The sequence below is a fragment of the Fistularia commersonii genome, chromosome 22 (assembly GCF_037954325.1).
Source record: "Fistularia commersonii isolate RoL2024-O1a breed Wild chromosome 22, RoL_Fcom_v1.0, whole genome shotgun sequence".
Lineage (NCBI taxonomy): Eukaryota > Metazoa > Chordata > Actinopteri > Syngnathiformes > Fistulariidae > Fistularia > Fistularia commersonii.
Window position 1 is genome coordinate 9,000,890 of NC_141305.1, and position 21,759 is coordinate 9,022,648.

A 21,759-nucleotide genomic window follows, 5' to 3' on the forward strand; every position below is an offset into this window, starting at 1 on the left:
TTATAATAGTCCATTTGAATGAAATACATGACTATTTTCTTGGCTTTGTCTTTCGTTGAGACTGTACATTAAAGGATGGCCTTAGGCAATGTATATACAAAAAAATCAGTTGCACAAAATATTCTGGCATGATGCGGGTAACTATCTCTCAGCATGTACAAATATTATGATATGGTATATTTTCTGTAAATGAGATATAAGATCATCATCATTAAATAACCACATAATATGTGTATACTCGTAACCAATGTAACCTAAAGCTGAATAAGTGACATCACCTGTTTAAAGAGGGGGAAAAAAGTAACATAAGACCATCGGAAAATGTTTATTGAAAATAATTTACCAAATTGTATAGCAGAAATGAGAATTTTTGTTGGTGCTTCTCAGCAGTGTTTTATTGTGTGCATCAGTTTCTCACTGTTACAATTCATTTTCTTATGTTTTTTGGAAACCTTGTGAACAGCATGAAGCACATTTTGCAACATTGCACTTTACGAAATACAATTTATTGCACTATGAATGTCACAAAGTTGAAAGGAAAGGTGTACAAGACAGTGTTGAGACCAGTGATGCTGTATGGCCTAGAGACAATGTAACGTTGTAACAAGTAATGACGAAAAGACAGGAGGCAGAGGTTGCAGAGATGAAGATTCTAAGGTTCTCTTTGGGAGCGATGAGGATGGATAGGATCAGAAATGAGTCTATCAGAGGAACAGCACATGTTAGATGTTGAAATTGGAGACGGATGCTGGAATTGAATCTGCCAGCCAGGAGGTCTAGAGGAAGACCAAGGAGAAGATTTATGGACGTAGTGAGAGGATAGGAAGGTAGTTGGTGTGAGAGAGGAGGATACAGAGAATAGGTTTGGATGGAGAAGGTTGATTGGCTGTGACTGTCCCTGAAGGGAAGCTGAAAGAGAAGAAGAAGACGAATGTCACAAAGTGACAGTATGTTAGTGAATGAGGAATTTAAGCATGATTGTTCCCTGGTGTGTGAAGGAAACTTTAATGTTGCATCTAAAAATTATGCACCCATACTGAAATGAAGAATCTAGAATTTCTATGTTGATTATTGGCCATTATTGAAATTTCACCATTGTGGGATGATTAAACGCACGTTCTAGTCCTCTTCTATGCTTCCATCATTATTTGTGCTAGCCTTAGAAAACTATCTGGATGTCATTTTGAGTCATACTATGGTATTGAAAATAAATTCATATTTTTTCTTATTATTTTTCAAGGTCAAACGGAATGGAACTGCCATGCTATCGTTCCTTACTGGCGATCTGCACCAGGACATGTGTGTGTTTGAGGTTGTGACCCTCATGCATCACCATTTGACTCCTGCTCTGCACACGCTGCTATTTTCTCCTAAAAATAGACATTAAAAGTAAAGACATGTTTGCCAAGCTGAAGAAGAAGATTGCAGAAGAGGCTGCCACAGCCCCTCGGAGCAGTGTCCGTATACCGCGCACCATCAGTAAAGAATCCATCACCTCTGTGGGGGCAGACTCAGGGGATGACTTTGTAAGTACACTGTGATCTTTGCCACTTATTCACAAAGATGAATTCAGTAATGACCCCAACCTTGTGACAATGATAGACTGTAGTTCCAGTTTGGTCTCATTAGTTGTAGAACATGGAATTACTTTGAAAAACAAGAGGTTCACAGTTTGATGCACACAATATAGTTAATCAACAAATTATCAAAAAAATAACCAAGCTGGTCAACTTATGAGCAACTTATTTATTCCCATTTCTGCAGGAGTAAATGATTTGCCTAAGGCATACACATTTAGATTTATATTTTTTGTTGGACTGTTTTTCGTTATTTGAATTACAATGTTTAGTTTAGTTTTTTTTAATGCAGATCAGTTAACTTTTAGCATCAACATCATGTCTTTTGATTCCATATTCTGAAGATTCATTTTTCAATTTTCAGGGACGTGCTAGTTTTCTTTTATTTATTTATTTTTAATCTCACGATTCCAGGTGTTTCCTCCAGTGAAATTTTTGTATTCTTTTAATTATCTTTTAATTTAGTTATCGGAAAATTATCGGAAATTGTGACGTACTTTACTGACTTCCCCTTTTCCCTCGACTATTTTTATATATTGATTTTGAAATTATTTTTTAAATTGATGAAACAAGAAAAAAAGAATATATGCTGTATAATTTAACAATTATTCCAAAACAAGTCAATGTCTCATTAAAATCTTTGTCCAATTTTAGTATTTTGATATGTATTTATATAAAATTCCCTTGAATGTCATCAAAATAGTGGAAAATTGTGACGATAAAGTGGCCAATCCTCTTACAAACTGCATAAACAAATAGGTAAAGAATTTTGTTTTGATGAAATGTAAATTTTTTTGAGGGGGGGGCACACCTGAAAATGAGCAAAATTACTGTAACTCAAGAATGCAATAGCTATAAAAAAAAGTTTCAGAGGGATAAAAAAAATATTTCCTATTAATTTGTAATGTCTTGTGTAGTGTAAGAATTTTTGTCTGAATGCCTATAAAAGGCTTCCAGATGCAGAAGGTTATACAAGTGTTAAAATATAAGATATTATTATTATTATTATTATTATTATTGCTATTATTATCATTATTATTAGGTTATTTCATCATGAATGCAAGTCTTTTTTTAATAAATCTATGGTGGAAAAAGCCACACACTTTCCAGGAGGCATTGATAAGCTTTGAATTAAGAGGAATTTCACTAATGGTCATCAGGCTGAGTAAACAATCATATGTTAGTGTTATGTATCTGACTTGTGATTTTCCAAACCTACCATACTTAACTAAGCTCATCAGATTGTTTCCTGCTTAAATATAAATTAACTGTTACTCATAATACCATGTTTCAGTAGTAATTCATTTTTCATTAGCTCCGACTCCGACTCTGACCTTCAGAGTCGGAGTTCATTCGACTTCGATTGTGTTCAAACACTGGTTTCCGATGATAGCTTGCTTTCTGAAGGCATTTTCAAGCATTTAAATACAAGAAATCCATGGCAGCTTCATTGAGCTAACCATGGAATACATGCGAATTATGGTTATTTTTCCTCTCAGAAATTCACTTGTGCATGGAAAAACTGAAAAAAGAAATGTCAGAACAAAAATCAACTCTGGCTATACTCAATATAACAACAATATAATACAATATAAGCTCTGACTATGGAGAATAAAACATCCTCATCCACAAAGACTAACCTTAATTGACAAACGAGGCTGCAGATGTTTAAATAAGAAGTCCCAACCCACATCTTGCTGTGGATAGTTTGTATCCATGTGTCCTGTCTCTTTTGTGAGCCATTGTAACTTAGTAAGGCTGAAAGGGGCTGACTGTGTAAGCCTTTGTGGAGTCAGTGGAACATGAAGCCTCACTTATCATTTATTCCAATTCCAGCCTTGTAATAGTAATGGCCTATCTGTGTGAGCCTGGCTCAGGCAGTTTTACCTGCATGTGTTTCCAGGAAACACCAGCATGGAGACTTTGGTACCCCTCCTTCCTCAGCTTTGGTTCAATAATTCAAGATTGTGTTAATGCCTGAGTAACATTCTGTATCAAGGTTAGCTCTTATCTCTTTAAGCTAGTGTTACCAAATTAGATGTGTGTTTGATATACTGAATATATGTGACAAAACTAGAAATGAATGTAATTGTACAGTACAAATACATTGTTTGCTCACCAGGAAGATCATTTTAATTTGACATATACATTATCAACCCTCAATCCTTGATTGTTGCTTACTAGTTTAAGGGGATATCTCGATTGCTCTGTGACTATTAATTCTAAAACGGCACTGCTTATTAGATCATTGCTTTATGATTTAAAAGACAACTAAGTGCTAAATTCCCCATGAATTATTATCTGATGAAGTGCACCTAATGAGAAAAATAGGGCTACAATTTTGAAACCATTTGTTATTTACAAACTAAAAGACTATTATCAGAATGTGATGTATGTACTGTATGCCTGGATGAAAAAGGTTAAACCATGTATCTCTATCTCAAAACTAAAACTTCATGATATAGTACCGCATGTATTGATTGGCTGATTGAAATATATTTTTAGAGGTTTGTTTGATGCTTACAACATAATTATAACAATTTTCTGTTCAAATTGTTTACTAATAATGTGTCTTTGTGTGTGTCTATGTGTTGTGTACCTGCAGGCATCTGATGGGAGTAGCTCCAGAGATGATCTGCCAGCTCAGCTCCTCAGAAGGAATGATCAGATCCGCAGGTTGGAGGCCAAGCTATCAGGTTGGTCATGTTGACCAAGTCTCACTGATGACAGAGCCTGTTGCTCCTTTGACCTTTATTATTGTTGTTGGTCCAACAAAGCACTCGTACCCAGCTATACACAATGGGACATTTACTAGACATACAGTATGGCCGACCACTGTTGCCCTAACTGATATACAACCTCAGAAAGCATGTGAGGTCATGTCAAGCTAAAAACATCAGAAGTGTGGCAGTCGAGTTGGGAGATACATAAAAATCTCAAGTCACAACACATTCACCTTGACAACATCAGTCCATACATATTGAGGCCACTGATTAGGTTTTGGAAATCATGTAAGATAGAAATAAGTTTGTTAAAGAAGTATCTCTTACACAAAAGAACATTTAACTTTTTTTTTCCACAGTCGTGGATTTAAAGGTGAGATCACTGATGCTGTTTCAGATTTAATACGGTGCATTTTGATCATATCATTTAAAAATGTGTTTTTCATGTTAATGATGATTCTGTCAGGATGCGCAAAATATTGTGATTATTCATAATGTGGTGTAGTCAAGTAGAAATACTGAGAATGTTACAATATTTTGGTCGTTGCTCAATAGCTTCCCATTGAGTAGCTCATTTGAGTTTCCCTCCAGAAGGTTTGAATGTAGATTTTTTTTGTTTTTTTCAAACCTCAGGGGGTCAGATAAGAAAATCATTAGTTTTACCTTCCATTATTTGTCAATCATGTTTTCCTTTTGCTTTCTCCCTCTCCTTTTGTTCTTGTTCTCCCCTACCTCCTGGTCATCTGCCTGTTCCTTGTGTGTGTGTGTGTGTGTGTGTGTGTGTGTGTGTGTGTGTGTGTGTGTGTGTGTGTGTGTGTGTGTGTGTGTGTGTGTGTGTGTGTGTGTGTGTGTGTGTGTGTGTGTGTGTGTGTGTGTGTGTGTGTGTGTGTGTGTGTGTGTGTGTGTGTGTGCGCATATGTGCACGCGTGTCTGCACACATGTCTGCGCGCGTGTGCGTGTGCGCACTTGCACGGGTGTGCATGCACAACATCCACCCCATCCATCACCTCCCAACACTAGACTACGCTGAGCAGCTACGCATTTTGCAGAAGACCAAGGACAAGCTTGAAATTGCATTAGAAAAGCATCAGGATTGTACGTACATCTCCTCTGTTCCCTCCTGTCCGTCTCCTCTGGTGATATCATCAAGCCCTCACCTCCCTTTATTTCTTTACCTGTTTTACTCTAACACTGTGGTGTTTACCTCATAGGCCATTTTCACTCAGCCTTTTCCTTGATTGAATGACTAAGAACCTGCAGCAGTCTCAATAATTTTATGTGGATCCACTGATTTCCATGACATGCCAAGTTTGTATTTATCTTCATGCGACTGTATCCATATTAGTGAAGTGCAATATAATTTTGATGATTTTCTTATCTTTTAATAGAACATTTTGATGCATAACTTTCATACTCTCCACTACTAGAAAAGGGATCTGGCAAAAAAACAAACATTTTTATCAGCCCATATTTTGTGGAATAATGTGTCCTTTTGCATTTCATTTTTTATTTCAATCTATTCTCTTCATGATAGTTTTCCAAAAACTAATAGCAAATATAAGATGAGTAAATTATCAGAGCACTATTATTGTTTTACATTGTATTACCAAACATGAGTTGCTCATCAGTTCTAAGCCCCTGCTGATTTTGAGATATTTTTTTAACTGATTGTTAGTTTATTTCCTGGTGATTTGATTTTGTAATTTTTAAACATGATTTTTTTTTACCTATTTACCTGATTTCTCACCTATTCATGAAATTTTCAAACCAACCAAATTATTGAGGAAAAAAATAACTAAATCCGCAAAAAAAAAGCCCAGAGTTTGTGTGCACCCAGGTGGCTGAAGGTGGATAGAGGGCAAGAAGTCCCAAAGCAGGGAGAAAGTTGAGCTTCCTGATGGATTAAAAAGGAAAGATGTTGAAATGTGATTAACAATGTTAATTTCTTGGAGTGGTGCAGTGGTTAGCACTTCTGCCTCACAGCTAGAAGGCCCTAGGGTTGATTCTGATTAGATGCCTTTCTGTGTGGGTTCTCCAATTTCCTCATCTGCAAACATCAGAGTTTAACCTCATTTGTCAGCCTTTTCGCCTCCATAGCATACAAGAATGCACTCAGAGCTGATCCCTGATGCAGTTTTTCCCATACCTTGCACTCCTCTGTCACACCAATGGCACATCTCATCACTGTCTCACAATTCTCATACATGTCCTGCACCTCTATATAATATGCTTCTTTGTCTCTCAAGACATCCTTATACAATACTCTCTATCTTCAACTTTTTCTGTATTTCTCACATTGCATCCGTAGTTCTCTCTCTCGCTCTCTCGCTCGCTCTCTCGCTCGCTCTAATTTACCCCTAATTTAATTGTCAACTTTAGTCCTCTGTAGTTATTCCAATGCAGTGTACTTCTAATACCGCCTATCCTAGACACTTCCATACCTTCAGAGGAATATCCCCAGGAACAACTTCCTTTCCACTCTTCATCTCTTCAATGTTCCTTGCACTTCACCTTTACCAATCTACTACTTAATGATCTACAACCGTCATCTCTACAAATCTTTATTCTTATTTTCCCCCATTCATCAACTCTTCAAAGCACCAGTAGTAATTTCATCTTCCATCACATTTCTGGCAACTGTAAATTCAGTTTCCCTGTCTTTAATCATCCTAACTTGTTGCATGTTCTGTCCGTCTCTGTCTCTCTGATTGACCGACCTGCACAGATCAACCTGTCCCACCTTACTGTCCAATCATTCAAGTCATTGTAAACCCTTTGCTTGGGCTTTGCAACCTCTACCATAACCTTACACTGTATCTCCCTGTTCGCCCTCTTCTGTCACCTTAGTATCCTACTTCTTATTTGTGTACAATTTTGCACCCCCTCATTCCACCGCCAAGTCTTTGTATCTACTGACAACGCACCAAGTACACTCCCACTTTCTCCCTGATCACATAAGCTGCAGCCTTTTTCAACTCCTCCTTGAAAACCACACAACACCCCTCCTTTTTCAGCCTCCACCACTTCATTCTTTGCTCTGCCTTTGCCTGCTTCATCTTCCTTGCCACCATATTCATCCTGCATACCACTGTCTATGCTGTCTGGCTACACGAAACTACCACTACTTTGCAGTTGTTGATCTCAATTCTGTAAGAAAAGGCTAAAAGATGGCATTATTTACACCTGAAAAATTGTAAGGTAGTACTAAAAGCAAGATTAGTTAAACTACTTACTTCTGCCATGAAGCACCTCAAATGTAATGGCTTCATAACAATAATTAATAATATTACTAGAGTACTCCAATCAAGGCTCTGTACATATGAGAAGTGAAAGAGTAGAACACAAAAAAAATAAAAAGTCACAGGGATTCATTCATTGTTATCACCGCCTATTCTGCAGTGAGGGACACAATTGGACTTGAGGCTTCCAATTGGCTATAACATGTTTTTGTACTATGCCAAACTTGAATTAGGACTGTTTTTATCTTAATGCCCACTTGTGTTACTTTTCTTATTGAAAAGCTTTTTTTTTCCATAAATGAGCTCAAATGAACCTTTCCAGACCTACTAACACTTTCACAAATTATTTGCTCTAAAATCGCTGCTATTTGGTTGCAAACAAGTCTCTGTTTTTCACCTTTGTCTTCATCTCTCTGTCATACTCACTTACCAGCATCTATAAAGAAACTTCAAGATCAGAATGAGTCTCACCAGGCCAGCAGAGCTAAAATGGCTGAGGGGATGACTTTGGCCCTGGACAAAAAGGATCAGGTAAATTCCAGCCTGACCTTTTATATATCCATTGTCTTGTATTTGTTGACATCTTTGTTTTCATTCCTTTACCTTAAGGAATGGATGGAGAAGATCGCTGTTGTGGAAAAGGTAAGGACTATATTTTAAACAATATATTGAGTTCATTGTTGTTGAGTTGTGGATTTTTTTTTTTTATTTTGAAAATGATCATACATAACATTACAGTCCGCATTCCAATTTGAAGTAAGAGAAAAATGGCACGAGTTACTTAGTAGCTGATCACCATTAATTATGGAAAAGTAGTTCGATAACCAACCATAAATGACCACCCCTAAAATTCCCTCAGACTTAGCATGCAATTATCCTAAGGTCATTCTGATATCATCTTGAAATACAGCATGAAATGTTCTTGTGGGTGGGGGCACAGTTGTGGGTGAACAGCGTTAGTGGATGGGCCTGAGGACACATCCGTGAGGAGTGATAAAATGTACATCTGTCATAGAGCATCTTTTCAGCTCTAACCTGCTGTTTCTTTTTTCTGTCTTTTTCAACAGGAAAAGGCTGCCCTGTCAGCGCAGATAGAGGAAATGATGGAGCAGAGCTTGGCTCTCTTCCAGAAACGGGATGACCTAGATGAGCTTGAGGGTTTCCAACAGCAGGAACTAGCTAAAGTTAAACACATGGCAAGTACAAATATAGATCTAACCACCAATACAAGTGGCACTACTTCCCCGTGTTTATGGTGTTACTATCTCTTAGCTGCTGAGAAAGGAGGAGCAGCTGGGCCAGAGAGAGCAGGAGCTACAACAGAAAGAGGCTGAAGTTTGCTCATCACAGCAAAGGCTTTCAGAAACCCTGGCAAAACTTGATGCTCTAGAGCAGAAGCATGAAGAGAGCAGTAGACTAATTGCTGAGCTGGAAGTTGAGCGGTAAGAAGAAATGGTGTTTACAAAAGGTCATCTGAGTTAAGTTTTTTACTAAATGACTTGTGCTTTTGTAATGAAGCATTCTATAAAATGGGATTCACAGGGTTCCTGGTGTTCCATAAAAATAGGGAATTCATTCATGACTAAATATTTTGCCTCAGTCAATTTTTAAATGTCAGCAAGCTTTCATAGTCCTAAAAAAGGACTTTGTTTCTCTCCCTGCACTGAAAATCAAAGTTTGCAAACCCCTGGAGAAACACCCACACACCAGTTGCCAGTTTTCACTGTGGCTTTTGCATAAGTGACAGCTTATTTGACCCTACGAGGTGTCAATTTGATACCATTTTGATTTCCAGTGGTGCTGAACAAATTCAGCACCCCTGGAAACAGGCCTGGACAAAAATGATGGTACCCCTAGAAAAGATTGACATGTTAAACTAAGGTTTGTCCTCTGTTTAGCATCACAGGCGTCTTCAAACTTTCAGTCAGTCACTCTACCTATTTAAAGGGTGACAAGTAGTCACTGTATTGCTTGGTGACATGGTGTGTTCCACACTGAACATGGACCACAGAAAGCGCAGGAGAGGTTGTCTCAGGAGACTACAAAGATGGTTCTAGCCAAGCATGTTGAAGGAGATAACCAAAGAGTCCAGAACAACCTCCAAAAATTTTAAGGTGAACACCATTGTTAAGGTACATCAGTATTAGATCACACTATCCATCGCTGTTTTAGCCAAAGTTGATGAACATGGAGGACACCACTGTTGAAAGCCACAAAGATTCTTTGAGTGTCCTTTGGACAGATGAGACAAAACTGGAGCTTTTTGTTAAGGCACATCAGCTCTATGTTTACAGATGAAAAAATGAAGCATACCAGCAAAAGCACACTGTCCATAAAGAGAAACATGGAAGAGCTCAGTTATGTTCTGGGGCTGCTTTGCCGCTTCTGGCATAAGGTGTCTTGGTTCTGTGTAGGGTCTAATGAAATCTGAAGACTACAAGGTGTTCTGGAGCGAAGTGTGCTGCCTAGATTCAGACAGCCTGGTCTCAGCCACATTCATACAGGATAATGATCCAAAACATACAGCCAAGAATGGTGAAGAACATCACATTGATGTGGCCCTTTATGAGCCCTGATCTAAATCCTATTTAACATCTGTTGAAGGAGCTGAAACATGCTGTCTGGAGCAGGCACCCTTCAAACCTGAAACACCTGGAGCAGTTTGATCAGGAGGTGTGGACCAAAATACCTGTTGCCAGGTGTAGAAGTCTCATTGACAGTAACAAAAATCGTTTGACTGCAGGGATTTCCTCAAAAGATTGTGCAAGAAAATATTAAGTTATGGGTACAATCAATTTTGTCCAGGCCAGTTTCATTCGTTAATTTTTTTAATTATTCCGTTGAACAGCAATTCAAAAGCAATGTCTGACTTTCACAGGCTAATTTTCAGCAATTTTTTTATTCATTATAGCTTTGTCTGTTTCAAGTTATTTCAGCAACCATTGTGGTTCTTTCATTAACAGAGGGGCACCAATAATTTTGTCCATTTGCTATCTTCTGTGGTAGAAATCTGACCCAGACATGACCCTGGGAATCATTCCAAGGCATCTTATTTTAGAGGTGTAGCAGGGAAAGTTGCTGCTACTTTACAATTTAAAATTAGATATATAGAATTTAAGGTATGTGCATATTTAAAATCGAGCAAGCCATTGTGACAGGAGACTCTGCTAGATGTTCCCAGGAGACCCTCACAATATGTTTGGGCCTGACCGGCATCCTTTCCCACCATCTGAGCAACCTCCCCAAAGGGTGATGATCAATTGACAGCTCACCCCCTCTCTCCAGCAAAGTGTCCAAGACAAATGATTGACCTTTACCAGGTTCAAAATGTAATGTCTGACTGAAAAGAAATCCTCTTGCCCAGAGAAGATTCGATCTCACTAAATTCCTTGCTTCAATTTATAAAAGTTTCTCAAATGTGTCAAGCAAACAAAAACCTGTATCAAAGTTTGAATATAATTCTTCTCTGAGGAAATCAAATGGTTACTGAGTATTGATCAGTAAGTAAAAAATGGAATGTTGTTGAATAAAAAGGTGTGGTTGACTGTATGCAGGGAGGAACTGCTGCTCCTCAGAGAGGAGGCAGACAAGAAGTTGGCAGAGCTTCAATTAGTTATCCAACGAGTTTCTGAAGACTTCCAGAAGGTCAGTACTGCACATAAAGGCTACAAGGTTGTGTGTTCATGAAGAATAACACAGACGCCCTGTGTTGCATTTCAGTCACAGCAAACTGTGTCGACATTAGAGTGCTCCCGCCATGATCTACAGACTGAACACTATGCCCTAAAGCTCCAACAACAAAAGGTCAGGGCATAAGGACTACTAAATACTCCAAATGATACTCCAAATAGTATCCTTGGAAGGGAGAAATACATGTTATCAATGGTTTGGAGAAACTGCACTGAAATTTCTGTATTATCATTTATTTTGGTTTCATCAGGCTGTTGTGACAGAGGAGGAGAAGGAACGTTTGCTGGTGGAGCTTCAAGAGAAAGTGTCCTCCTTGGAGCGAAGGCTTCAAGGGAACCTGAGTCAGGATGAGCACCTACAAGAGCTTCTCCAGGAAGTGAGGATCAGCTGTTTGTTTTACAACCTGTCATGCAGTCATTTCAGGCACATTTGCTATGGAGAGTTCCTTGCAAGCACATTGCTTTTGAAAAGTCAACAATTTGTGGGAACAAAAATGACCAAAATTGGTTTGAAATTACCTACATTTATTTTAATATTTAGTTTCACCTGGAACACAAGATGATTTTTTTTTTATAAACTGGCAATATATGACTCAATAATTGGAGAGGGATTATATGAGAAGATAATCTAGGAAGAGATAAACATTGTAGTGTCATTGAAACCAGCTGGTTAGTTGCTCCATGGTTGCTGATAATGTCTTTGAAAGTAATATCAAGAGTGCACTGTAACTTTACCTTTCTCAGTCCTTGCCATATAAACTTTGTGCTTAGGATTCAAACTCAAAAGCATCCAGATAAACAGTTATGCATTGTCCTGTTTGTTGCAGAGGGCCAGTCTCCAAGAAAGTCTGGAGGAATGCAGGGCTGAGCTGCTGTCTATCCGGACAAACCATGCTGACACTGTCAGTTCCCTGGAGGTGCAGGTTAGGTCTACAGACCTCTCTTCATAAGCCAAGATCTCAGAATGACACAAGAAATGAGAGCTATCCAGTGGACTCTTTTGATTTCTGTATTAGTGAGTCCTAGTTAAGGTCCCAATCAATTGTGAACGTATTGCATAATTGTTATATTTTTAGTAACTACATCAGGCTGCTTTGTTCCGGAAAAATGCTTCATCAAAATATGACTGGAAAGCAGTAAATATCAACCAGTTACAGTACCATACTATTAACTCAGAAAGCCAAACATTAAATCATCCTGACCTGCTAAAAAAATTAAGAAATGTAAGATTTAAAAAAGTAAAAAAAAACCCTGATGAAATTAATTGAATTACACTGTATTTGAAAGGCATTATGAGCTTGTAAATGCAACAGTCTCTGAGCTCATACAACCCCAATTCCAAAAAAGTTGGTATATTTTATAACCTCATGGAAAATATTAGCTCATTTTGAATTTGATGGCAGTTGCACAAACAGATGGAAGAGGGGGATTTTAACCATTCTGCTGCATATCTATATATGTATTTATGTACGTATGTATTTATATATGAATTATTGATATTATTGTTAATAATTTATTACTTTGCAATAGAAGACTATCGGGCAGAATGAAAGGAAAGGTATACAAGACAGTGTTGAGGCCAGCAGCGATGTCATATGATCTAGAAATAGCGACAATGATGAAAAGACAGGATCTATGGATGTTGTGAGAGAGGATATGAAGTTAGTTGGTGTGAGAGAGGAGGGTACAGAGAATAGGGTTCAATGGAGAAGGTTGATTCACTGTGGCGACCTCTGAAGCGAAAAGCTGAAAGGAAAAGAAGGAGAAGAGAATTGTTAATAAAAAATTTATAAAAAATGTCTTGATTTATTGTTGTTGAATTTTGGATATTTGTGAGTCTCCTGGGTACATCAAATTCAAAAAACGTTTATGTGTGTCTGATACTCAGCTTTCCAGAATGAGCTGCAGAATTACAGAGCTGCAGACTCTCCTCCGACACAAAGAAGACTCCTCCAGGGCCTACAAAGAACGAACAGACACACAAGTAAGAGCCAGACCATGATTAGTTTACCTTATGTGGGAACAATTCAAGAAATCAAAAAAACACTTAACATACTCAACCAGGTACTTTCTAATTTGCAGGGTTGTACCTTCTGCTGTTGACATCCCTATCAAATGACAAACATTTATTAAAAGATCGGATGTAAATTATTAGTCAACTTTGGTATCTTATACACTCATGGATGTTTGAGTCCTACTCAAATTGATTTACTATTTATTTAATACCAATAGCTGTCATTTACTTTTGCTGACAGGTACAAAAACTGAAAGTAAGTCTCTGACTTCTAGACATCTAAATACTGTACATCTAGTGTCCAGAAATGGGTTGGACAATCAATGAGGGGCTTAGCATCACTCACCTCCATCCCATTTAAATATAGCCTAGATGTTCTGCATTCAGTTTCATTTATTTGTTGCATTTCAGATAGCCAACCTGGAGCAGCAGGTTCTTGAGGGTGGAGAGAGACTGAAGTCTGCAGAACAGCACATCGCAGAGACACAGCAGCAGGTCGGTAAACAGGTCAGTAACTTGTGTTCAACCATTTGAGGAACAGGCTTAAAAGTCCCCTGAGCGGACCAGTATATTGGCTTACCCTTTGAAATATATTGTATATTTCACAGGATTATTAAAGATTTTATTCTAAGCTCAACACATGATGCAACTCAAACACATTTGTTGTAATTGTAAGCCAATATCTAGGTATGTACCCACTTATTATTTTCACTGTGAATTCACATTCTTCCATTCAGCTATCCTCTCCTTATCTCTTGGAAAAAAGTGTAGACTTTCATTGCTGTTTTTTTAACCTTTTGCAACAAACGCATGCCTGCATTATTTATGTATATCCACTGCTCAAGGATAATAGAAATAGCCAAATGGTTAGTCACATTTGCCTATCCCTCCCTACCCTTTTCTTTTAGCCCTTACTGCAACCAATTTACGTCATTGAATGACGTAAGAATGCATTGCTCAGGTAAATTAATGGGAACTCCAAAGATCAAAAACGTATTCTATTTATTAGGACTTTTTGTGTGTCACTAACAATTAATTTTAGTAGAATAGGGCTATCATAACATATTAAGGCCAAAAGGTGCTCACAGTTAGGGCTCCATTTAAGAAAATCTAGCCCAGCTCTTGTTTCACATGCAATTGACAGAAAATAGAATTACATCAATTGAATTCAAGCTTTAGATTAATGATCATTGTCATTATTGTTGTTTTAGCAAAATGCTCAGTTAGACCCCCATTATAGATGAAAACAAAATGTCCTCATTCGACTTTTACATTATCCAGTTCATTTCAATACTTTACCATGTGATTGTATCTTAGGAAGAACAGTGGGCTGCAGAGAAGGCCTCTTTGGAGCAGCAGCTTTGCCATCTTGAGCAGAAGGAACTGGAGAAGGTCAGCCATTTGGAGAAGGACCTCACCTTGCTACAGAAAGACAGAAACACGATGCAGGAAAATCTGGTAGCTGCTCTCGCAACTAACATTTGTCCTCCCTTATCTCTCAGTTCTAAATACTTGCATAAAATGGTCAATTGCTAAGTGACTTGCCACCCTTGATTAATATGCATTCTAAATTATCTGATCAAGCATGAACAGGTATAATACTGGTATTTGCTCACGCTGACAGCCTGATCCCAATCAGAGGGAATCCAAGAAAGTGCAAAGTAAAGGAAATGTATTTGACAACTGGTTTTGAATTTATTAGAACAATGCTTAAAATAGAACTAGTCTGTATGTTTTCTTGAGGAATAAAGTTGATGACACAATGAAGTTATGGGACAAAGTGGTGAAAACTCAGATTTCTTAGCACAAGTATGCTCTGTGCCTTTGTAGATCCAGGAAAGAAACATACAGCAGGATGTGGAGAGAGGAACTATGGAACTGTGTGAGGGAGGCTCCAGTGGCAGTATCTGAGAGTGGTGCTGGACATGTGTGAGAGCTATAAGAGTTGTGAGGTGTGCCATAGGTGTGGCAGGGGAGTCCAACATGGAGATGGGACTATATCAGGGACCAGCTCAGCTCAGGTTAGACAGGAATGGACTGTGATGTTTGCAGATGACATTGAGATCTGTAGTGACAGCAGGGGACAGGTAAAGGAAAATCTATAGAGGTGGAGGTATGCACTGGAAAGGAGAGGAAGGTTAGTCACAGCAGGACAGAGTATATGTGTGTGAATGAAAGGAAGATAGAACGGTGAGGCTACAGGGAGTGGAGTTCAAGAAGTTTGAGGATTTTAAGTAGCTAGGGTCAACAGTCCTGATCAGTGGAGAGTCTAGAAAAGAGGTGAAGAAAGTCATTCAAAGCAATAAGTATCAGCCAGAATGAAAGATAAGGTGAACAAGATGGTGGGGAGACCAGCAGTGTTATGGTTTAGACAGTGGCATCGAGGAAAAGACAGAGGAAGCAGAGCTGGAGGTAGCAGAGTTGTTAATGTTTAGGTTTTCTTTAGGAGGGACGATGATGGACAGGATCAGGAATGAGTCCATCAGTGGGACGGGACATGTTAGATGTTTTACTGATAAGGTCAGAGAGGCCTGCAATGGTTGATGAAAAAAAAGATTTATGGATGTAGTGAAAGAAGAAATGAAGTTAGTTGGTGTTAGAAAAGAGGATACAGAGAATGGGGTTAGATGGAGAAGACTGATTTGCTGTGGCAACCCCTGAAGGGAGGAGCCGAAAGGAAAACTGAGAAGGTTTGGGCATGTACAGAGAAGGCATAGTGACTATATTGCTGGAAGCAGAGGCTTCTGGCTGGAACTGCCAGGCAGGAGGAAGACCAAAGAGGAGATTTATAGATTTAGTGAAAGAGAAGAGGAAAGGCGAGTCTCGGACAGAGGGTAGAGACTTTGAGTATTGGGACTATGACAGGAAAAGGTAGTTAGTTGGCATGATGTAGAGAAGAAGGTGGATATACTGTGTGTCCAGGTGGAAAGGTAGTAAGCTTAGGAGCAGGTTTTAAGTTGTAATATACTGTAAGAGAGTAGGTTTATAAGGCTGGCATGAACACAGCCATTGGTGTCCATTTGTAAATAATACTTGCAATTGTGTTCCAGGTTGTGCTGGAGAAGGAGAGAAACAAAGCAGACACCGCTTTGACGAAGAGGACAGAAGAGCTTGAGAACATCAGGGTTAGAACAACTGGACTACAATGGCTCAATTTTTTTTACTCCCAGAATGGTGTGTATTGTCAATCTATGCTTTCTGTGTGTTTTTACAGGCAGAGCTTATCAGCCAGCAGACTTTAGGCATTGAAATCACTAACGCTCTAGAAGAGAGCAAGCAACAGAGGAATAAGCTGCAGTCACAGGTCTGTGCAACATAGACACACACTGCCATATGATTACCTGTCATCCATGTTAGCTTCAGTTTGGGGTCAAAGTTGAGCCCCTTTGGCTTATTTTTGTTTGTTTGTTTGTTATCATGGTATAATGGCCTGTCTTTTATTCCAGATTGGAGAGCTGAGCTCTTCGCTACAGATGTCCCAGCAAGAGGTGTCCACTCTGACTGAGCAACTAGCTCTTAGAGACCAGGAAATAAAGACCCTCCAGAATGGTATTCACACATTTTGGATCCCTTATAGACAAATAACGTTTCTGTCTGTCTGTTCTTGTGTCAGTTGTGGAAAAGATTATTGCACACTCTATGTGCTTCACGCTGTACTAACAACTAAAGTGTAAACTGATTTAAAACAAACAAAAAAAAACTTGATTGTTTTCAAGCTAATTATTTTTTTGTTAAATTTTGTTAAATATTTTGTTAAATAATATGTGTATTTGACTGTAACTTTCTCATTAATTTGTGTCATTTTTATTTAATCCCTTGTAATTTAATAAATTTAAGGACAATGTCTCAAAATTAAATCACAGAAAACACAGTCAACAGTAAAAACTGAAATGAAATATGCAGATTGTTTAAAAAAAAAATAAGTAAGAAAATCAATCTTCATGTCATTCAAATGAAAATATTATTTGTTATAGTTGCAATAACTGACTGTGGCACCTGTATTTCCCATTACTTACAAATTATGAGAACATTTATATTTCTGCCACATATGTTTTGTTTAAGGATTATTTACTTTTGAAATGGGTGCTATGGGTATATTGAAGCAGAAAAAAAATCTGTGTGTGTTGTGGATCAATAAAGTTATTCTGATTATATTATAACGAAAGTAAATAATAACTTCCACATCTATTTGTTCCCAACTGTATGTAATGTTGGTCACCATTATACATTTGTGTGTGTGTGTGTGTGTGTGTGTGTGTGTGTGTGTGTGTGTGTGTGTGTGTGTGTGTGTGTGTGTGTGTGTGTGTTGTGTGTGTGTGTTGTGTGTGTGTGTGTGTGTGTGTGTGTGTGTGTGTGTGTGTGTGTGTGTGTGTGTGTGTGTGTGTGTGTGTGTGTGTGTGTGTGTGTGTGTGTTTTACAGAGTGGCAGACTGGACAGGCATCCCTGGAAATGCTGCAGCAGGAGTTGGTGCAGCAACGGGTCCAGCTAGATCAGATGGGGCTTGACAAAGAGACACAGCTGGCAAGCCTCAGAGCTGAGCTGCTCAGCCAGACGCAGCAGCTTGATAGCTGCCAGGCAAGGGTCAGAACCAAACCACATACATACACACACACACTGAATGAAAAAGCTTTTCTTAACTAACAGAAGCTGGCGGTGGTAATGTATTGTGTATAATTTAAACAAATTAATCAAATATTTATTCATTGTAGCTTTAGTAGTAGTACTCAATTTAATGTTTTTTTTTTACTATTTTATGTTTTATGATGTCTTAAAGTCCTCTCACAACCTCACCGCTAAAGATCACAAACACAAGCACATTTTATATGTCTTTTTGTAATATTAATATTTTTATCATCTTAGACACCCTATTAGCCTTTCTTCTTCCATTTAATCTCCAATAATGTCAAATCGTCAATGTGTTGTTTGTGTATGTGTGTGGTGTAGATGTCTTATTTGGAGGTGGAGGTTGAGACCCTGACAGAGCAGCTCCCAGTCCCTGCCATGTGTGAAGAGGAATTGAACGGCATTGTAACAGGGGATGACCTGGACAACATCCAAAAGGTCAACAGAGACCTAGAGCAGCAGCTCGGTGACAAGAACAAGGTCTATGCCTTTCCATTCACACTACATTCAAACACCCAACACTCTTGCTAGAAAGTAATCTTTCTAGATCCAGAGTATTATAGATTCATATTGATAGTCTGAATAAACTAAGACTGATAATCAATATCAAACAATAATTAAGGTGTCTTATTTAGTATTAAGTTTAAAATGTATGCCTATACTGGCCAGCTTTACTGAGCTAATGACTACAATATGACTTATTTTTTCCTTTTGGCCCCTCCCTTCAGGGGATGCCACAGTGAATCAGCCTTCTCCATCTAACCCTATTCTCTGTATCCTCTTCTCTCACACCAACTAACTTAATTTCTTCTTTTGCTACATTCATGAGTCTTCTCTTTCTTCTTATAAACCAGTCTGGCCTCTCTTACATTATGTCTAAAACCTCCAACACGTGCTGTCCCTCTGATGGACTCATTCCTGATTCTGTCTATCCTTGTCATTCCCAAAGAAAACCTCAACATTTGAATCTCTCCTATCTCCAGCTCTGCTTCCTGTCTTTTCCTCAATGTCACTGTCTTTAAATCATACAGCATTGCTGGTCTCAACACTGTCTTGCCTGGTAGACTGTCTGTATACCTTTCCTTTAATTCTGGCTGATACTCTTTTATCACACATTTCCCCTGAAATGTTTCCACTCTGTTTCTCTGGACTGTTGACCCAGAGTATTTAAAATCATCCGCCTCAACTTGGGTTCCTCTCATTCAAATATCCTGCATATCCTTCAACTATCCACAACTATCCACATATCCTGCAACTATCCTACAATCCTCTCCTTTCTAGCGCCCATTGACACAATGACTACAGTGTGAGTAATTCTCTAAATGTAATGTTACAGACCATCAAGCAGCTGCAGCAGAGACTTGCAGAACTGAAGAGGACACTGCAGAAGGAACTGGTAAGCCACACCCAGGGGTGTGTGTGGTTGCTTGTGTTTGTCATAAAAGTGGCAGGGCACTATACAATAGGCTAGGATCTCTCTTTTTTTTCCTGTTTGTGTCTGTCTGTATACTTCAGCTACTAGAAATGAATTTTTAGGTGTGTATAATCAGAGCCTTCAGCCTGAAAAACATATCTCTGAACAAATGTCTCCTATGTCCACTGTGTAGAAACTGAAGCCTGAGCCAGAAGATGATCACAAGGACAAGTTAGCTGAAAACCGTGCTGAAAAGCAAGAAAGATTTGGTACAGGCCTCCTGCCACTGCATGGCATGAGCCCGACAACATCCAACACTACTGTGACCAACACCTCGGACCTAAATGACTCACGGGAAATCAACTTCGAGTACCTCAAACATGTGGTTCTCAAGTTTATGTCGTCCAGGGAGGCTGAGGTGAGTCAAGACAAGTAGGCAAGGAGAAGCATGCTCATGTTGTCTGAATAACTGACTGTGTTCTCTTTCAGGCATTTCAGCTCATTCGAGCAGTTTCTGTGTTGCTCAACTTCACTAGAGAGGAAGAAGACATGCTGAAGCAAACTCTCGAGTACAAGGTCAGTGACACTGTCTGGATGATACAGAATCTCTTTATTAAGTGAGTGTCAGGCCATTACCCTGCAGTCTTGCATTATCCAAATTCTTAGCATCACTGTTCTTGAACTAAAATGTGATTTTTTTTTTTTTAGTGGTTAGCTTCCGCCTCACAGCAAGGAGGTCCCTGTTTTCAATTCCTCCGGGGGGGGGGGGGGGGGCATATTCTCCTTGTGTCTGTGTGGGTTTCCTTTGGGTTCTATGGTTTGTCTTCTTTGTTTTTCTCTGTATGTGGCATCTGCGAGTGACTGGCGACTGGCCCAGGGTGAACCCCACCTCTCACTTATTGACAGTTGCGATAGGCTCCAGCACCTCCGTGATCCGTAGTGTGGGATTAGCAGTATAGATAATGGATGGATGGTATCTGCTGCTAGACTGTACAGCAATGAGCTGCTCTCAGTTGAGCACATGTAAACATCTGTCATTAGGGCAATATGCAATGAATTTTTTTTAGCAATGTGCAATGTATCACGTGTGATATATCCTACATATGAAACATATCAGCACAATTCTGTTTACAATGTTTAATATAATTCTATCCTGTATATAGCCCTATATCTTATAAATTTTTCTTATTCTACTCTTTTTTTTTTTCTTTTTTTTTTTTTCCTTGAATTACTGTCATTATTGCTTTCATTACTAATACTAATTAAAGAAGACTTGAGGCTGTAATTGCTGCCAAGGGTGCACCAACAAAGCATTAGAGATGAGCAAAGACTGTGAATCAAAAATCTCAAATGTTGTTCACATTGTAATTATGGGTTGATGTGTCGAGTTTTGAGGGTTAATATTGATTGAATCCATTTTGGAAAAAAAGGTTTTGACATAAATGTGGAAAAAGTGTAGCACTGTGAATACTTTCTGGATGCTCTTTATACAAGGATTGTTATTATTTTATAGTTTGCTTACTAAAATATTTAATATCTCCTCGCAATAATGCAGTCAGCTGTGAAATTAAATTCTTCCTGCAAAATTCACACTTATCGATATTACATTCTGACATGTGATTTTCAAAACCAATATAGATGTGATCTCAAAACTAGGTTGTTTTCAAGATCATAATGATTTGTCTTTAGTTGTGTTCCTGAAAATATGTCAGTTTAATAGCCTGCTTATTTTGGCTTCCAGATGTCCTGGTTTGGATCCAAACCATCTCCAAAAGGAATCATCCGACCTTCAATCTCAGGCTCCTGGAGCAGCTGGAGCTGATAGCCAGCAGGAGGTGCTGCTGTGGTCCTGGTCACTCAGCAAGACAGCAGCTGGCCACAGTTTGCTGTGTCCAGCAAATCAGAGCTGGGGCTGATGTCTGCCAGTGTTGAATGAAGTCTCTGCTGGGTGGTGGCCTATTTCTGAACGCATCTAAATTTTTAACTGCCATGTGAAACAGTGGTTCAGTCAACATTGGTGCCCCCACACCAAGAGGGTCCTGAGGGTTTTTTGGCTTCAAGGCAGACTGGGGTTTTTCTGTGTGGTGTTTACATGTTCTCCACATGCTTGTGTGAGTCCAAGTGTAAACTAGTATTGGCTCTTGGGACCCCCTTTGCAGACTAGACTGTTTAGATAATGAATGCTGGTGATTGGATGCTGCTCATGTTATCAAGATAAGAGCTTGAAAAGAAGTTCACAGAGATTAAATTATCCTCTCTTAATCCACTGGCATCAACCCATTAGTCAGTGAATATAAGTAAGCATGTTACAAGCTTTCTTCCAGGACTCAAAAAAACATCTGTTTTGTTTTTTGTTTTTTTTTTGTTTTTGTCCGGACCAGATTTCACTGGAGCTCATACATCTAGCAACTGCATAAAACAGTCGTAACATGTCACATCATTTGATACAATAAAAAAAACACATAAAAATTTCATAATGA

General features: G+C 38.7%; 1 protein-coding gene across 4 annotated transcripts; it reads left to right on the top strand.

Annotated features, from left to right (window-relative positions):
- Positions 1 to 1,251: 1,251 nt before the first annotated feature.
- Positions 1,252 to 21,752, top strand: golga1 (golgin A1). 4 transcript variants are annotated; one of them, XM_086169663.1, is made up of 23 exons: positions 1,252 to 1,526; positions 4,183 to 4,273; positions 5,321 to 5,395; positions 7,973 to 8,070; positions 8,149 to 8,181; positions 8,607 to 8,735; positions 8,812 to 8,981; positions 11,094 to 11,184; positions 11,260 to 11,343; positions 11,480 to 11,605; positions 12,056 to 12,151; positions 13,117 to 13,212; positions 13,654 to 13,749; positions 14,560 to 14,700; positions 16,293 to 16,367; positions 16,457 to 16,546; positions 16,689 to 16,791; positions 17,663 to 17,823; positions 18,187 to 18,345; positions 19,202 to 19,261; positions 19,473 to 19,697; positions 19,769 to 19,855; positions 21,021 to 21,752. In XM_086169663.1, exons 1-23 carry the CDS (start codon positions 1,398 to 1,400, stop codon positions 21,099 to 21,101), a joined length of 2,496 nt encoding a protein of 831 aa, XP_086025789.1. In that variant the 5' UTR covers positions 1,252 to 1,397; the 3' UTR covers positions 21,102 to 21,752. The 4 variants fall into 4 exon arrangements, with proteins under 4 accessions (XP_086025789.1, XP_086025792.1, XP_086025791.1 ...); XM_086169666.1 differs by having other exon boundaries at positions 13,654 to 13,737; XM_086169665.1 differs by having other exon boundaries at positions 12,056 to 12,145.
- Positions 21,753 to 21,759: the final 7 nt, after the last annotated feature.